Genomic DNA, 14,848 nt, shown 5'->3' on the forward strand with positions numbered 1-14,848 from the left:
GCATAAAATAGAATACTATCTCTGATTTTTACGAGTAGGACGTGGAGTATTTTATTTAAAGAAACACACGTCTAGCATATCCTTTAGCTTGTTTGATACTGCTCTGTCCTTTTCTTTTGACAGCTCTTTCTTTGTTTGTTTGTATACAATGCCAAAAAAAATTTGAACGACTTTTAAAATTTCCCTTTGAAGATCTTTGTTGACATAACAAAAGCTATAATGAATAAAATCAACATATGGACGTATGCACCTATACAGAGCATATAATGATGGTTATATACACGTTCAGTAGCAGGAGAGACCCCGTGGCATCTGAATAAGAAATCCAAGTGAAGAACAAAAGTAAAAAGTATGTGAGTATCTCTTTTAGAAAACAGTATGTATGAATTGCTAAACAGCCTGTTTGTAGTGAAAGACAAGCCTTTCGCATACAAAGCCTCTGATAAAGTTGTTTCTTCTTTTGTTCATCCAATGTTCTAGTCGCATTTGAGAACAACAAGCCCTTTCAAATATACGGAATGCACAATCCTATTCTTTTTGTGATATCTTTCTTCTTAGGGCTTGCAACTTTTTGACTTTGAAATTAAGTTCTATGCGCTCCAATACTTGTATCAGAAAGTACAACAATGGTCTTCTATAATATGGGCAATATGTTTCACATATTACCACAATTTTGCTATGAATATTTTGGTAGAGAACGTATTATTCAAACAGCCTGAAGTAGATTTCTAAAACTTCTTCATAACTTGATTTGTTGATTTTACTGCTGTAAATGTGATGCATGTTTTTTTTTGTTTTCCGAAATAAAGCAAATGACAAAAGTTATTTACGGGAACACTAAAGACCCAAAAAACAGGCCTTTATAGACTCACACCAAATGGCTTGAAGAAGATAAAAAAAAGGAGTATAAAAAATACTCTCAATGAAATGAAGATCTTCCCGTCTTTACTTTTATATTCACCCGAAAGTTTGTACTTTTCGAGGATAGCTGAAGTACAGATACTTTACCCATTTTCAAGAAAAAAAGGGGAAAATAAATGACATTTGCCGTACCTTTTTATTGACTATACGTCGTATATAATGGTTAAAATAGAAATTTATAAGATATAAACAAATAGCTTTGTTGTTCGAGACATGGCTGCATACGTTCTACATATGCTTTGCAAACCGTATTCGACAGCTTTTTTTATTTTTTATTTTTAGGAGTACATATAAACGAATTGGTTTTTCTTATTATAAGCAAGGAGGAAGGGGATAGGCAGAGCAAGAGAGTAAGAAAGAGGGGGGCCCTTACTTAAAAGGAGAGGGAGAGATAACTTTTATAACTGCCTTTCTTTATTTCTTCTTCTTTTTTTAGCGTATAGATTGACAAGTTGAGTCAGTCTACTGCATACAAATCCGAATAAATTGAATGGCACAGCTTGAAACGAATGATCTTGTTCAGTTCAATGGAAACCTTAGTGCAGAGGATATCATTGATACTTTGAGACAGCGGTATTTAAGTGATCTCGTGTATACCAACATCAGTCCTGTAGTGCTGGTAGCACTTAATCCATATCACGACAAACAGCACAATAAATCAGACTTTATTGCAGAATATAAAGACACGTCAAGTGCAAAAGCAAATCAATGGAGAAATCCTCACTTGTACCAACTCTTAAATCATGCATACCTTCATATGAGAAGAACAAGTATCAACCAGTCGATTCTATTTAGGTAATTCTCCTTTCTATGTTGTAACCTTCCCCCTAACCTTCTCCCTCTTTTTTGTTGTTGTTGTCATCTCCTATCAGTGGAGAGAGTGCAAGTGGAAAATCAGAGCAGTATAAGTTATCTATAGATTATTTGGTTGTCCTTGGTGCACATAAAAAATCAACGCGTACGCAAACCAATGTCCTGCATGCTCAAAACGTAATTGATGCATTCAGTCATGCAAAAACCACACACGATAATGCTTCTAGAGTTGCGCTTTTCACCGAACTTCATTTCTCAGAACGAGGTCGATTGGTGGGTGCTAAGTTTCTACCTTATGCCCTTGAAAAATCAAGGGTGACAATGGCAGGCCAAGATGAACGCAACTTCCATGTCTTTTACAACATGTTGGCAGGTGCTTCGCAAGAAGAAAAAAATCATCTAAGACTATCTGATTGGTCTACTTTTCGGTATCTGTCAAGGACATCAACATCTAGAGCAACTTCATTGGATGACTTGACTTCAGATATGCAGCTTCGTACAGCACTTAAATCCATCTTGTTCGAAAAGCATCGAGTGGGTCAAGTATATCAAGTATTAGCAGCCATTCTACATCTAGGTAACATTCAATTTGCAGAAGATCCCAACAATGCTCAAGATGCAGCCATTGTAAGAAACACAGATGTATTGGCTACAGCCGCTGAATTGCTTGGAGTTGATCCATATGCGCTCTCAAGTGCACTTACTTTTAAAAGCAAACTTGTGAAAAGAGATATTACAACATTATTTTTAAACCCTGAGCAAGCAGATAGGCAGAGAGATGATTTGGCACAGTCCCTTTATTGTCTCTTGTTTACTTGGCTTGTAGAACAAATCAATGAACGACTGGCTCCTCGAAATGCGCATAGTTTTATTGGCTTATTGGATATCCCAGGCTGGACGACGTCAAGACCAACGATTGGCGGATTTGATCAACTTACATTTAACTATATTCAAGAGACATGGTACAAATTTCATTCTGCTAATCTATTCGATCGTGACAGACAAGAGCATGAAGAACAAGGCGTTCCAGTTGAGTCTATATTGTACAGCACAGTCCACGATTTATTTGTGCATCCTTCAAAAGGCCTCTGGTCTATCATGAACACACAAGCTTCTCGTCAGCAAAGATACAATGAAGATGACAACACATTGATAGATAACTACGCTAGTGCAAACAAGAGTGCAATTAATAGCCAAACATTGTCTTTCAAAAAAAGCGAAATTGATTCAAAGCTATTCACGATTCAGCATTTTTGGGGTCCTGTCACTTATAACCCACACCATTTTACAGAAAGAAATCAAGATTATCTCTGCAATGACTTTATCAATCTGTTTCGAGGCAGTGCATATACTTCTCCTAGCAGCAATGGGCTTGTAGTTTGCTTGTTTGATAATCAAATCTTAGGACACGATGATGGTACTCGAAACCGAGTTTCTTCTCAGCAACAAGGTATTCGACCGTTAAGCTCACCCACAAGATCTGGAGACAACAAGGCTGCTGATATCAAATCTATCCTCTCCCACTCGCTGCAATCTAATGTTACTACTATGGCTGATCTTTTGGTGACTGGTATGACTGATTTGACACAGGCCCTTTCAAGCACACTTGTCTGGTCTGTTCTTTGTATCCGTCCTAATGATCTATCACTACCTAATTCATGCGATGTCAAAAAACTAGCTTCACAGGTAGCTGGCTTCCATCTATCGGACTTGACCAAGCGAATGAAGTGTTATTATACGACTAGCTTTGATCTCGAAGAGTTCTGGAACCGATATCATATCTCACTTCCTATCACAGTCAATGCGGCCATTGATTTAAGTTTACCTGTACGAGCAAGATGCCTTTCAATAGCAACTTTGATGGACTGGGACGAAACTTGGATTCATGTTGGGACAAGCAAGGTAAGAAAAGAGTGAGATATCAACAGCGCCTAATTTTTATAGATCTATCTATCAAATCATGCTTTTAGAATTTTAGAAGATGACTTGAGAAGCTTAGAAAAAACCGAATCCAAAAAGATAAAAATGAACACAAAGTCAGTTGATGGCTATTCTCTAAACGAAGACGGCTTATCGTATGCAATGTCAGAAGATGATTATATGAATGATTCTGGACTACATGACTATACAGGGTCTGATGTTTTTTCTCAAACAACACTCGAAAACAGAAAATCAAGTACGTTGTTCATATCAAATCAAATGCAAGCACAAGATCCAGCTTCAAATGAGATCAAACATCAGGAAGAAGAGGAAGAAGAAAAACAACCTCTCAGTAGTGTACGTCGTAAATGGATCATGTTTGTCTGGTTCTTGACTTGGTGGATGCCATCTCCTGCTCTAAGTCATTGTGGAGGCATGAAACGTGCTGATGTTCGACTTGCCTGGAGAGAAAAAGTGACGCTTTGTCTACTGATCTTTTTACTTTCAGCAGCCATGGTTGTATTCATCATCTTTTTTGGTCCTTTGATTTGTCCTCACCAAGACGTCTATTCTCTTTCTGAACTACAGAGTAAGTCCGACAAGGACAGCGCTTATGTAGCTATCCGAGGCGAAGTCTTTGATCTGACTCGATTTGCTCCTCATCATTGGGCGACTGAAGTTATACCTGATAGCGTAGTTTATCAATATGGAGGTAAAGATGCTACCAATTTATTTCCAGTCCAAGTCTCTGCCCTTTGTGACGGTATCACAGGCCGAGTACCTGAAGAAGTTGTGCTCGATTTCCAAGTGAACTTGACAGATCCCAATGCTGCTTATCATGATTTTCGATTCTTCACCAATGATTATAGACCTGATTGGTATTTTGAACAAATGGTATACCTGCGCAAAAATTACCGTTTAGGGTTTATGGGCTATGAACCTTCTGACATACTGAGACAAGCAACTAACGAACGAAATCCGGGCGATGCCTCCAGTTCAAGTACGGCACATCGAAACTGGGCTATTTTACATGGTGACGTATATGACCTGACGAACTATCTGATGGGTGGAAGAGCTCCTCGTGTCCCTGAAGGCATGGCGACACCTACAAATATTGACTTGAACTTTATGGACAATAGTATTGTACAGCTGTTTCGGCAATTGGCTGGAACAGACATTTCCAAGCATTTTGATGTCTTGCCCATCTCTGAAGAACTTAGGACACGTCAACTTGTCTGTTTGCGAAATTTGTTTTTTGTAGGCAAAGTAGACACAAGAAAATCAGCTCAGTGTCAATTCTCTGAATACTTTTTATTGATCATCACTGGTAAGCCATACATCTATAGATATCAGTGTGGACTCATCACTCAATAGGCTTCTTGTGTGCTGTTATCTTCTTCAAGTTCTTGGCTGCTTTACAAATGAGTTCATTTAGAGAACCAGAAGAATATGACAAGTTCATTGTATGTCAAGTCCCTTGTTATACTGAAAGTGAAGAATCCTTAAGAAAGACAATTGATTCAATCGCTGTCTTGCGCTATGACGATAAAAGAAAACTGCTGTTTTTGGTATGTGATGGCATGATTACCGGTAGCGGCAATGATCGATCTACACCTCGTATTGTACTTGATATTCTCGGCGTCAATGCCAATGTAGATCCTGAACCGCTCTCGTTTCTGTCGTTGGGTGAGGGCCTTAAACAACATAACATGGCAAAGATTTATTCTGGCCTATACGAATGCTGTGGCCATGTTGTTCCGTATGTCGTTGTGGTCAAAGTAGGTGCTCCTCATGAACACCAAAAGCCTGGTAATCGGGGCAAACGTGATTCGCAAATGGTCTTGATGCGCTTCATCAATAAGGTTCATTTTCAATCGCCCATGACACCTATGGAACTCGAAATATATCATCAAATCAAGAACGTCATTGGTGTAAGTCCTGATTTTTATGAGTTTGTGTTGATGGTGGATGCAGACACAGAAGTGTTGCCTGACTCATTAAATCGTATGGTTTCTTGCTTTGTTCATGATTCTAAGGTTATTGGTCTATGTGGAGAAACGAAGCTAGCAAACGAAAAAGATAGCTGGGTGACTATGATCCAAGTATACGAGTACTACATTTCCCATTTTCTATCCAAAGCCTTTGAATCTTTGTTTGGATCTGTTACTTGTTTACCTGGTTGTTTCTGTATGTATCGTATTCGTTCACCGGGTGGCAAAAACCAACCCTTGTTGGTGAGCAATCAAGTTATTGACGATTATGCAGAAAATAGAGTTGATACTTTACATCAAAAGAACTTGTTGCATTTGGGTGAAGATAGATACTTGACTACCTTGATTCTCAAACATTTCCCGACTTATAAAACCAAGTTTACTGCTGATGCTTGTTGTTTGACCAATGCGCCTGACAGTTGGAGTGTTTTGCTTTCTCAGAGACGTCGATGGATCAATTCAACCATTCACAACTTGGGTGAATTAGTTTTTTTACCTCAGCTATGTGGGTTCTGTTGTTTCTCAATGCGGTTTGTAGTGATTTTAGATCTGCTGAGTACATTGGTTATGCCTGCTGTTGTTTGCTATCTAGGGTTCCTTATCTACAAGTTGGCTACGAATGCAGGTCAAGTGCCTTTTATTTCGATTATTACATTATGTGGTGTATATGGTCTACAGGCCATTATTTTCATTGTTCGAAGAAAGGTAAGGTTGAATTTTCAAATAGACTTGTTATTTATATTGCTCTCTTGTAGTGGGAACACATTGGTTGGATGATTGTCTATATCCTCGCTATTCCTCTCTTCTCATTCTTTATACCCATTTATGCCTTTTGGCATTTTGATGATTTCTCTTGGGGAAACACGCGTCTTGTTCTAGGAGAAGATGGACAAAAGAAGGCTTTACCCGTGGATGAAGGCAAATTTGATGCTAGTACTATTCCACTCAAGAAATGGAACGACCACGAAAACGAATTGTGGGAGACTGGATCAGCAGAAACAAAAGGTACTACAATTACTTCATCCAGCACTAGACGTACAATACCTATGACACCATTGCCCATGATAAACACTTTGTATAATTATGATAATACAAGTGTTCGTTACTCTCATCAAAATTTGACTCTTGGTGCTACTCCTCCTCCTCTTCCAACTTCTGTGTTCAATCATGGATCTCTTGCTTCTGTCTATAGTGAACACTTGAATATGGATTATTATCCTACAGACGAAGAAATCAAACGGCAAGTACAACGTATTACATCAACAGCGGATCTCATGACAGTGACGAAAAAGCAAGTCAGAGAGCAGCTAAGCCGACATTTTGGTATCAATATGTCCTACAAGAAAGACTATATTAATTACTGTATTGAAGAAGCATTAAACTATTCTTAATTTGATCATCGAATTCTAGTGTAATCATAATAAAACATACCTTTTATATCAGAGAGAAAAAAAGAGTGAGAAATAGACTATGTTGTACAAAATCACAAGAGAGACAAAAAAGTAACTACCCGTGCGTATAGTGTCCCAATGGTTTAAAATCACCCTTTTTTTTTATTATCTTTTTAAAGAATTCATGTTGCTGGTGTTTGTCCAATATCTATCGTTATTTTCATAAGTGTAAGGTGCTGTATTGTCTGCATAACCCGGGTATGTCATTGGATTATAGTTTGACGCAATTTGTTGTGTTCCTACCATGTATTCCTAACACAAAAGTATAAGCCTTTTCCCTCTTTTTAAATGATTATACCTTTTTATCTTCTGTAAAAGACGGTTCTGCTGGATAATAACCTGTGTTGTGTGTCTATCATCCTATTAGCTATATAAAGAAAAGAAAGAGGATACTACCATAGGTGGAGAAGTAACAGAAGAGTCCATAGAAGAGGCTTCTATTGGATCAGGCGCATTTAAGCATGACTGAATCAGACTTTTCCCTTCAGGTTTTGTTACAAGTGGCTGCAGCTTGGGCGTTGTAAACGTATAGACCAATCCTGTTTCAGATACAACCAACAACAAGACTTGTGTGCCTGTCAATGTACTGAGTTCATAAGCCTATAACAATAAGAATTTGTTCATATATATATATATATATATATATATATATTACCTTTTTCATAATACCCGCTTTTCTTTTCGAGAATGTAATATGTCTTCTTGATTTGTCGTTGATGTATTCAATCTTGATCTTTCTTCTGCCAGATCTTTTATCAGGTATAGGACTTTCGTCTGAATCTTCTTCTTGAACAATCTCATTTGGCATTAAATACGGTTGATTCTGTTGAAATACAGCTTGGTAATAATTGGATTGCATTCTTAATGATAAAAAGAGAAAGAAGAAAAAAAAGAAGAAAAAAAAGAAACTATATTTATTTTGCATGACGCCCTCTGTGTATCCCAGTTTTTTGGTGAGAATAAATGACACTGTGTTTACATGATAATCGCGCGCAGTTTCCCTGGTTACACATAAAGTTTTTTTTTTTTTTAAAAAATAGATAGCTGAACTCGAATTAGCTCTTTCTTTTTCTCTTTTTTTTTATCATGTCTGGTATTGTACCAAAGAAGAATAAGCTTGTATTTAAAGGTGATAAGTCACAAAAGTAAGTTGTTTTTTCTATCAATAAAAAATTGTTATTCATGACCACAATAGAAAAAAGAAAAGAAAACATCATTCGTCTGAAGGACATGAACGCGAAGGAGCAGAGTCTACAGACCAAGGTAAAGCATACATAGTGTGTTATTATGTTATTCATCATGATATAGTTTGGGTACGTGCAGACAGTATAGAAGACCTAGTGGGTCCTTTGTTTATTACACATCCTAGTGATCCTCCTATCTGTCTCACAGTAGACGAAGATGATCGATTCCTTGCTTACCCTTTACCAGACTTGTATGAGACTACACCAGAACCAACGATCATGCAACAAGTATTTGTGGGTTCGCGTATTGTAGGCTCAACAGATGCATTTACGCTCAAATCAGCCAATGGGAAATACCTTAGTAGCGATAAATTTGGTCTTGTTTCTTGTTCAAGTGAAGCCATTGGTGGACAAGAGGAATGGAAGCCTGTGATTGCAGAGGCAGGCATTGGGTTTCAAAATGTGCACGGTAAATACTTGATGATTGATCAAGTGGCAGGTAGTGGTGTTCGTATTCGAGCAGATGCTGAAGACGTTGGGTTTTGTGAATCATTTCGTGTTTATTGTCAAGCTCGATTTAAATATAAGCCTAAGACGAAAAAGAAGAAGGGCGAATCAGCAGCATCAGAACTGGATACAGTGTAAGCAGCATACAGTGCGTGTGATGTATATAACTCATGTATTATAGTAAAAAATATCATTCATGGGGTGGACAGATCAGTCAGACATATGAGGATAAACAAGCGCTAAAAAGAGCTAAAACAGAAGGCAGATTAGCAGAAGCTTTATTAGACAGAAGAGAAAAAGCAAAAGCAGATCGTTATTGTAAATAAAACATCATAGCTTGTTTGTAGAGGACAAGTGGGGTTTGATTATACGCTTCTTGTAGAGCAGTCAATGTGGAAATAGTGTGTGTGTCTATCGTTCCATTCTGAAGTTTTGATTTAAGTAGCTTATAAGGATCTCCCAAGGCATGTTGAGTATTATACATTGGAATCAAAGGGCGTCCTTGGTGAATATAGTAACACATCAAATTCAAGAGTTGAATACGCACCATATGTTCAGGGCAAGAATTGTTTGGATAAAGAATGTTTAGTGCATTGATTGTGTTGAGTAACAAGGACATCTCTTCAAGGGCCACCATCATCTGAACTGTAAGCAGACGCAATTCATTCAGTCCATCAGGAGGCATTTTCCATAGACTAACATAGTCTTTAAGCAGCTCTTGAGCATTTTTAAGCAGTTGCTTGGATTGTAAACTAAATCTCGGATCTACTCGGATTTGATCAACAAGGATTTGATGTGCAGTAAAGCAGCCTGAAGACGAGTTTACAATAAAACTAGCATTTTGAAAAGTAGAGGCTAAATGAGCTAATCCCTGTGCTACTACTTGGCTTTGATGATGCTGTATACCCATAGCCAAATGAATCAAAGGAGAGCCAATGGATTGAGAGAGAGGACCATAATAATAGTATTGGTCCATCACTGACTTAATCCCATAACAGTGTATTTGATGACAAAAGAATTCAAGGTATGTAAAATACATGCTATTGTTCATTAGCCTTGCTTGTTTGTTACTTTGTGTAGTTTACTCTGTATCACCAAGATAGTCTTGCCACATATGTGAGTGCATTGGACTCTGGAGTTTAGATAGTTTAGGCATGACCAATGGCTTCTTTTTCTTTGTCATACATTGATACACTTTTTCCAGTTGATGTTCATTCACTATATTCATAGTTAGATATGATACACAAACCAAACCAATACGTTACTCCCTATGTTAAACAAGCTCAATAAGACATAGAAAAGTGCATTGTTCTCTATTTCATAGCTATTTTGAGTAATTGCTCTTGCAATCACTGAATTTTGACAAGGATCTTCTAAAAGAGTCATATCGTTTATTAAATAGATGCGGAAAAAACAATCTGCTTAAATAGTGGAAAAAGAAAAAATAATAATAATAATAATAGTCCTCGGTGTATAATGTATAGAGAGATATTTAGCTTGCTTCGGTTAGTGGTGGGTTATTTGCAGGCGATGGTTGTGGTGATGGTTGCGGTAAAGTGGAAGGGTCTCTGAATGCTTTGATCCAACCGCTTTCAACAAAAAAGTCATAAATTCGGCTGGTTTTATTCACATCAATCTTGATCAATGAGCGTGCTTGTCTTCGTTTCATAAATCCATGTTTAGCGTATTCTTTAAGTATTGTGTCCTTAATAACAAGATAAGGACGAGGCATGATACGCAATGTTGAACATAACACTTGCTCTTCTTCTGTCAGTAAATGAACACCATCTGCATCCTGAATATTCAAAGGATTGGCTGGTTTTCTGCCACCAGAAGCTGCTGCTGACGTGATGGTAGTAGGAGGTGTACTGGGTGTAGGTTGAAGTAGTCTATCTCGATAATAATTGGCTCCATTGGATGTAGTTAAAGCAGCCATTTGAGAGCGATACATATTCCGTTGAACTGTGCTAGCTGAGCCTAGTCTATCATTGGATAATTGAGCTAGTGTCTTTAACTGAGCTAGTCTATTCTGTTTCTCCCTTTCGTATTGTTCTCCTTGTTTGATAGTCGTAAGGCCTGCCTGTCTCCATTCTTGTAGTGTTGCTATTCTGTCCCGTAATTGTTGCTCTTTAATCAAGCCCTTGACGAACAAGTCATAGTCTGCTTCTGTCTGTAATCGACAAAAGACACGCGTCTTGTTATAAATCTCACGTTCTTCCTTTTGTCGTTTTCTTTCTGTAGCCTGCATACGCTTAAAATCAAGCCATCTTCTCTCAAATATCAAATTCTTTCGCTCCATACGTCGATCCAGTCGAGAATTATAGATATCCAATACCATCACTTTCAAATCTACCTCTTCCGGTGTGTCATCGTCATTGAACACCATATCCTTGACAAACTGCTCTGCATCATTTTCATGCTCTGTTTCAAATTCAAATCGACGAGGCATATAACCTTGAATCTCATGAAACGATGGCCCACTGGTGATAGGCTTTGCATTGTTGGGTTGAGAAGAAGCTGGTTTGCGAGGCACTAGGCCACGCGACTGTTGTAGCCGTTGTCGTTTGCGTTCACGGCACTCATCTTCACTTGCTTCAAACTTGAGGTTCATACGAGGCAAAGGCCAGTTAGGACTCGAGACATAGACATCCAAATAATGCTGTTCACACTCTGTTTTACCCTTGGTGCCTACATAGTCAGCAATGGCTTGCCAATTACCGATGCCCATCTTTTCTGCTGCTTCAATCAACAAGAGTTCTTCGTCTGCATCCCAATCCTCACTGAAAATAGGAAAACTGTGTGGTTTGACGATACGGTAGTCGTGCCAAGTCTTGTGCTTGACGGGTTCAGCTCCACCACAAAAGCAAGTGACGCAGAGATCAAAGTCTGGACAATCCTTATCTGCACAACGAATACGGACCGTGTTAGTGACATCATTAGAACAAGCATCGCAATGGTATTTAGGAGGTTCCTTGTCGTCTACTGCAGATCCTCCATCTGCATTAGTTACTACACTCAGTGTACTTCCAGAAGGCTTTTGTCGATGTGTTATTGTCATATAAACAATGAGAGGGAACAAGAAAAAATAATATTTTTTTCAATAAATTAAGTATCTTCAATAAAAAAAACCCCCCTTCTGCCTGTCAGAAGCTCTTTAACATTCACTCTCATTTTACATTGACAAAATAATAGCTTGTGTATTTGATGCCTTAAGGCAACAATAATATGGCTTTAATTCATTGTGAGTCAAGAACGGATATGTCTATGATTCGATCTCTTGCAACAAGTACATCATAGACAGCAATGTTTATGGTAGACTATTGTTGCATTGAAGAAGCATAGTCTATGAGTTGGACTCGTTTATACCATTTCCAAAATCTTCAGTAAAATAATAATAGTTACTCTGTCACCATCTCTCTCTCTCTTTTTTTCATAAGAGAATGACCTCCATGACTTTCAAGTTCTTTACGTTTACATATACATAAGCGATTATCTCTGAGTCAAAAAATACTAGATTTCGAGATGATCAAAAGTCCTCTTTTTTTTTTACTACAATATTACGATTTGCAAAGAATTGACTGATAAATAAGCCTTTTTGTTGTATGAAATATATATTTTAAAACTATTATCAGTCATATATAATGGTCAAAAAACCCAAGTATTTTTTTTCAGTGTTTGGTGGCCTACGTATTTTACAATATTCCTTTATTACAACATTTGTATCCAACCTCCTTTGGAAATTTCGGGTGTGGGGCGCACTTGGCTAGGTAGGATTTATTAGGGGGGGGTAATGGCCTAGTTTGGAGTATTCGTGTGCCCTTAGTATTACTCTTGTGCCCAATGGTCTGTGCCAAAATATTTTTTTATCTGTTCTGAATTTGAAGTTAAAAGTGCACTCAATCGAAATATTGCCGTAATGGAGACGAGAAGTATAACTGACATTGCCAGCGAGAAAAGGAGAAGGAGAGACAACAGAAGAAGGCGTCAATTAATCTAGTATATACGAAAAACTTGCAGCCATTAAAAGAAAAAAGAGGTAAAGTCGAATGTAAATAATAAATTACAGTTTCATTGCTGAATTCATTCTGTTCAATAAGTGCTTAGGCAGGCTGGGTGATGTGCAAATGAATCATTCAGCTTAGTATTCTTTTTTATCTGAGGGCTAATTGAATTGACGGTGAAATAAAGGAAAGACTTGGTCACTGAGTTGCTCGCCAAAGCAAAAATGACTTGTATGGAATAAAGAAAGGATTAATAGGTACACAATAAAATCAAGTTTCTTGTGCACCACTCCCTATCAAACATGTTTGTAGAATACCGAATCGAGAGGGGGATGGCTCATATAACCGTGACTAGAGAAGGGGTACTCCTAAAAAAAGAAACACAAAATGCATAAATGTATTAATGGCGAACACTCCGTCCATTCCAAAGAAAAGTGTTTTAGAATATAGCTGCTATTAGCTTTATAGTGTCTCTATTGTTTTTATTATACAATGTTCTTTTTTTTTTTTCACACAAATAAATCATTTGTCTTTGATTTCTTCATACGATAAATAATAAAAAAAACTTGTTTATTGTGTGAAATATAGTCAATTGATAAAACATATTTCATAAAATAGCTACAATTACTTTCTCTTCTTTAAGAAACTACATAATCATACAAAAGTGGTTGCTTTTGGAATGGATGGGAGTGTTCTCTAGCCACCTCCTCTCTACCTGGTACTCTGCGAACATGTCTGAGAGATGGTGGTCCCCAAGAAAAGAGGGTTAGTGCATAAGAAGCCTGAAGAAAATATACTTTATTTTAGTAAGTGACTACAGCTGTCTGCTTTGCTCTCAAGATTAACGGAAACAGCAAGGTCAAGAAATCCAACTTGGCCTAAATGGACAAGATTGTCTTCTGTATTGGTTGCTTCTCTTACATCCAGAAATTAATCAATCTTTTACCTCCCAATCTTGGCTGTATAGGCCAATATTATTGGTACTTTGTGAAGAAAGGCTGTCAATTTAGGCTAATTCTTTTTTGCCACCGTGGTCTTTGACCACAAATCGTCAATCTTAGAACAATTAGGCCTTGAGAACAAGAAAAAGTTTATGCTGAAGCAATTATGTCGAAGAAGATTTCAAGAAGAAGCAAGTGATGATATTCTACTATTGTGCCGTTTTCTTTGTAAGGTATTTTCTTTATTTCATTTCATTTGCTTATTTATATTGGAATAAACGGCATAGACAGAAACGAAGGAAGCAAATGCCATTGTTGCTGAAGATGAAGACGAAGACGAAGACGAAGATGATATTTGTATTGCCTTTGCAGAAGAAAAATTAAGGCGAGAAAGAACAAGAATCAAAAGAAGCTGCTGTTGATTACTCTTTTTGTGTCCTCCTTTTTGAAGATCAAGTCAATAAGCATTGAAACTGAACAAAATTACATTGATTCTACCTTGCCTCCATTTTTTGAGCATATCTTCGACAATATAGGCCAAACTGTCCACTCTACTGCCATAGGCCAGCTTGAAAAACTCTCTGAGTTGGATGTTCTCTTGCCTTTCACCAATACAGCACCAGCAACACCCACAAAAACAAGCTCAAGAAAAAGATCTTATGCATCTTTGGGTCCTTCAGCTTGCTCCTTATCTTCTCTGTGTCCTGGCTATCTGTTGGAAGTGACCTTTGATAACGTGAAGTTTAGCCTCTTTGCTGCTGAAATCAAGAAACCAAAGACAAGACCTTCACAACTTGTTGAAGTTGATGCTTGACCAACTTGGCTCTCTTTAATGTCCCTTCACCAATTGTCTGTGATTTTATTGACGATGGCGAATCTATCAGGACTTGCAAGATAGTGTTGGTTGAAGAAGGTCGCTATGACCCGATCCAACTGTCTATCTTTCGAGGCGTTGGTGTTGCTACTGATCTAATGTCTCTTCCTTTTATGATTGAAAATTTCGATTAATTAGCAGAATATTGTTTTATATATGAAGGAAATAATAAGAACCACAGTGATGAAAGATAGCCTCCTTGGGCCTCTCTCTCTCTCTCTCTTTCCTTGACACCTCGCGAGTGG

The 14,848-nt window shown here is 37.7% G+C and overlaps 5 protein-coding genes across 5 annotated transcripts; 2 read left to right on the forward strand and 3 right to left on the reverse strand.

The window, feature by feature from the left end:
• The first annotated feature begins 1,212 nt into the window (after window positions 1–1,212).
• B0P05DRAFT_550792 (chitin synthase-domain-containing protein) lies at window positions 1,213–7,169 on the forward strand. The gene is made up of 5 exons (XM_051579284.1): window positions 1,213–1,716; window positions 1,794–3,636; window positions 3,679–4,981; window positions 5,029–6,350; window positions 6,401–7,169. The coding sequence occupies exons 1-5, from the start codon at window positions 1,412–1,414 to the stop codon at window positions 7,034–7,036; spliced, it is 5,409 nt and encodes a 1,802-aa protein (XP_051432639.1). The 5' UTR covers window positions 1,213–1,411; the 3' UTR covers window positions 7,037–7,169.
• Window positions 7,170–7,540: 371 nt separating this feature from the next.
• Window positions 7,541–7,838, reverse strand: B0P05DRAFT_435970 (SRF-type transcription factor (DNA-binding and dimerization domain)-domain-containing protein; the record flags this gene model as incomplete). Its single annotated transcript, XM_051573714.1, has 2 exons — window positions 7,541–7,696; window positions 7,752–7,838. Coding segments are annotated over 2 exons (243 nt in total), but the record flags the coding sequence as incomplete, so codon positions are not given.
• Window positions 7,839–8,182: 344 nt separating this feature from the next.
• Window positions 8,183–9,113, forward strand: B0P05DRAFT_589225 (FRG1-like family-domain-containing protein; the record flags this gene model as incomplete). The annotated part of the gene is made up of 4 exons (XM_051582720.1): window positions 8,183–8,241; window positions 8,292–8,359; window positions 8,405–8,921; window positions 8,969–9,113. 4 exons carry the CDS (start codon window positions 8,183–8,185, stop codon window positions 9,111–9,113), a joined length of 789 nt encoding a protein of 262 aa, XP_051432641.1.
• Window positions 9,114–9,198: 85 nt separating this feature from the next.
• B0P05DRAFT_589226 (uncharacterized protein) lies at window positions 9,199–10,173 on the reverse strand (the record flags this gene model as incomplete). Its single annotated transcript, XM_051582721.1, has 4 exons — window positions 9,199–9,211; window positions 9,270–9,827; window positions 9,873–10,005; window positions 10,053–10,173. 4 exons carry the CDS (start codon window positions 10,171–10,173, stop codon window positions 9,199–9,201), a joined length of 825 nt encoding a protein of 274 aa, XP_051432642.1.
• Window positions 10,173–11,916, reverse strand: B0P05DRAFT_550803 (uncharacterized protein). Its single transcript, XM_051579285.1, has one exon. The coding sequence runs from the start codon at window positions 11,843–11,845 to the stop codon at window positions 10,280–10,282; it is 1,566 nt and encodes a 521-aa protein (XP_051432643.1). The 5' UTR covers window positions 11,846–11,916; the 3' UTR covers window positions 10,173–10,279.
• Window positions 11,917–14,848: the final 2,932 nt, after the last annotated feature.

This window comes from Gilbertella persicaria (assembly GCF_025201335.1).
Source record: "Gilbertella persicaria strain CBS 190.32 chromosome Unknown B0P05scaffold_33, whole genome shotgun sequence".
NCBI lineage: Eukaryota > Fungi > Mucoromycota > Mucoromycetes > Mucorales > Choanephoraceae > Gilbertella > Gilbertella persicaria.

Bases quoted from the DNA above. Each gene is read 5' to 3' on its own strand.
- B0P05DRAFT_550792 (XM_051579284.1), top strand. From the start codon at position 1,412: ATGGCACAGCTTGAAACGAATGATCTTGTTCAGTTCAATGGAAACCTT. The intron at 1,717-1,793 runs GTAATTCTCCTT...ATCTCCTATCAG, and splicing joins AACCAGTCGATTCTATTTAG to TGGAGAGAGTGCAAGTGGAA. The intron at 6,351-6,400 runs GTAAGGTTGAAT...GCTCTCTTGTAG, and splicing joins TTTTCATTGTTCGAAGAAAG to TGGGAACACATTGGTTGGAT.
- B0P05DRAFT_550803 (XM_051579285.1), bottom strand. From the start codon at position 11,845: ATGACAATAACACATCGACAAAAGCCTTCTGGAAGTACACTGAGTGTA.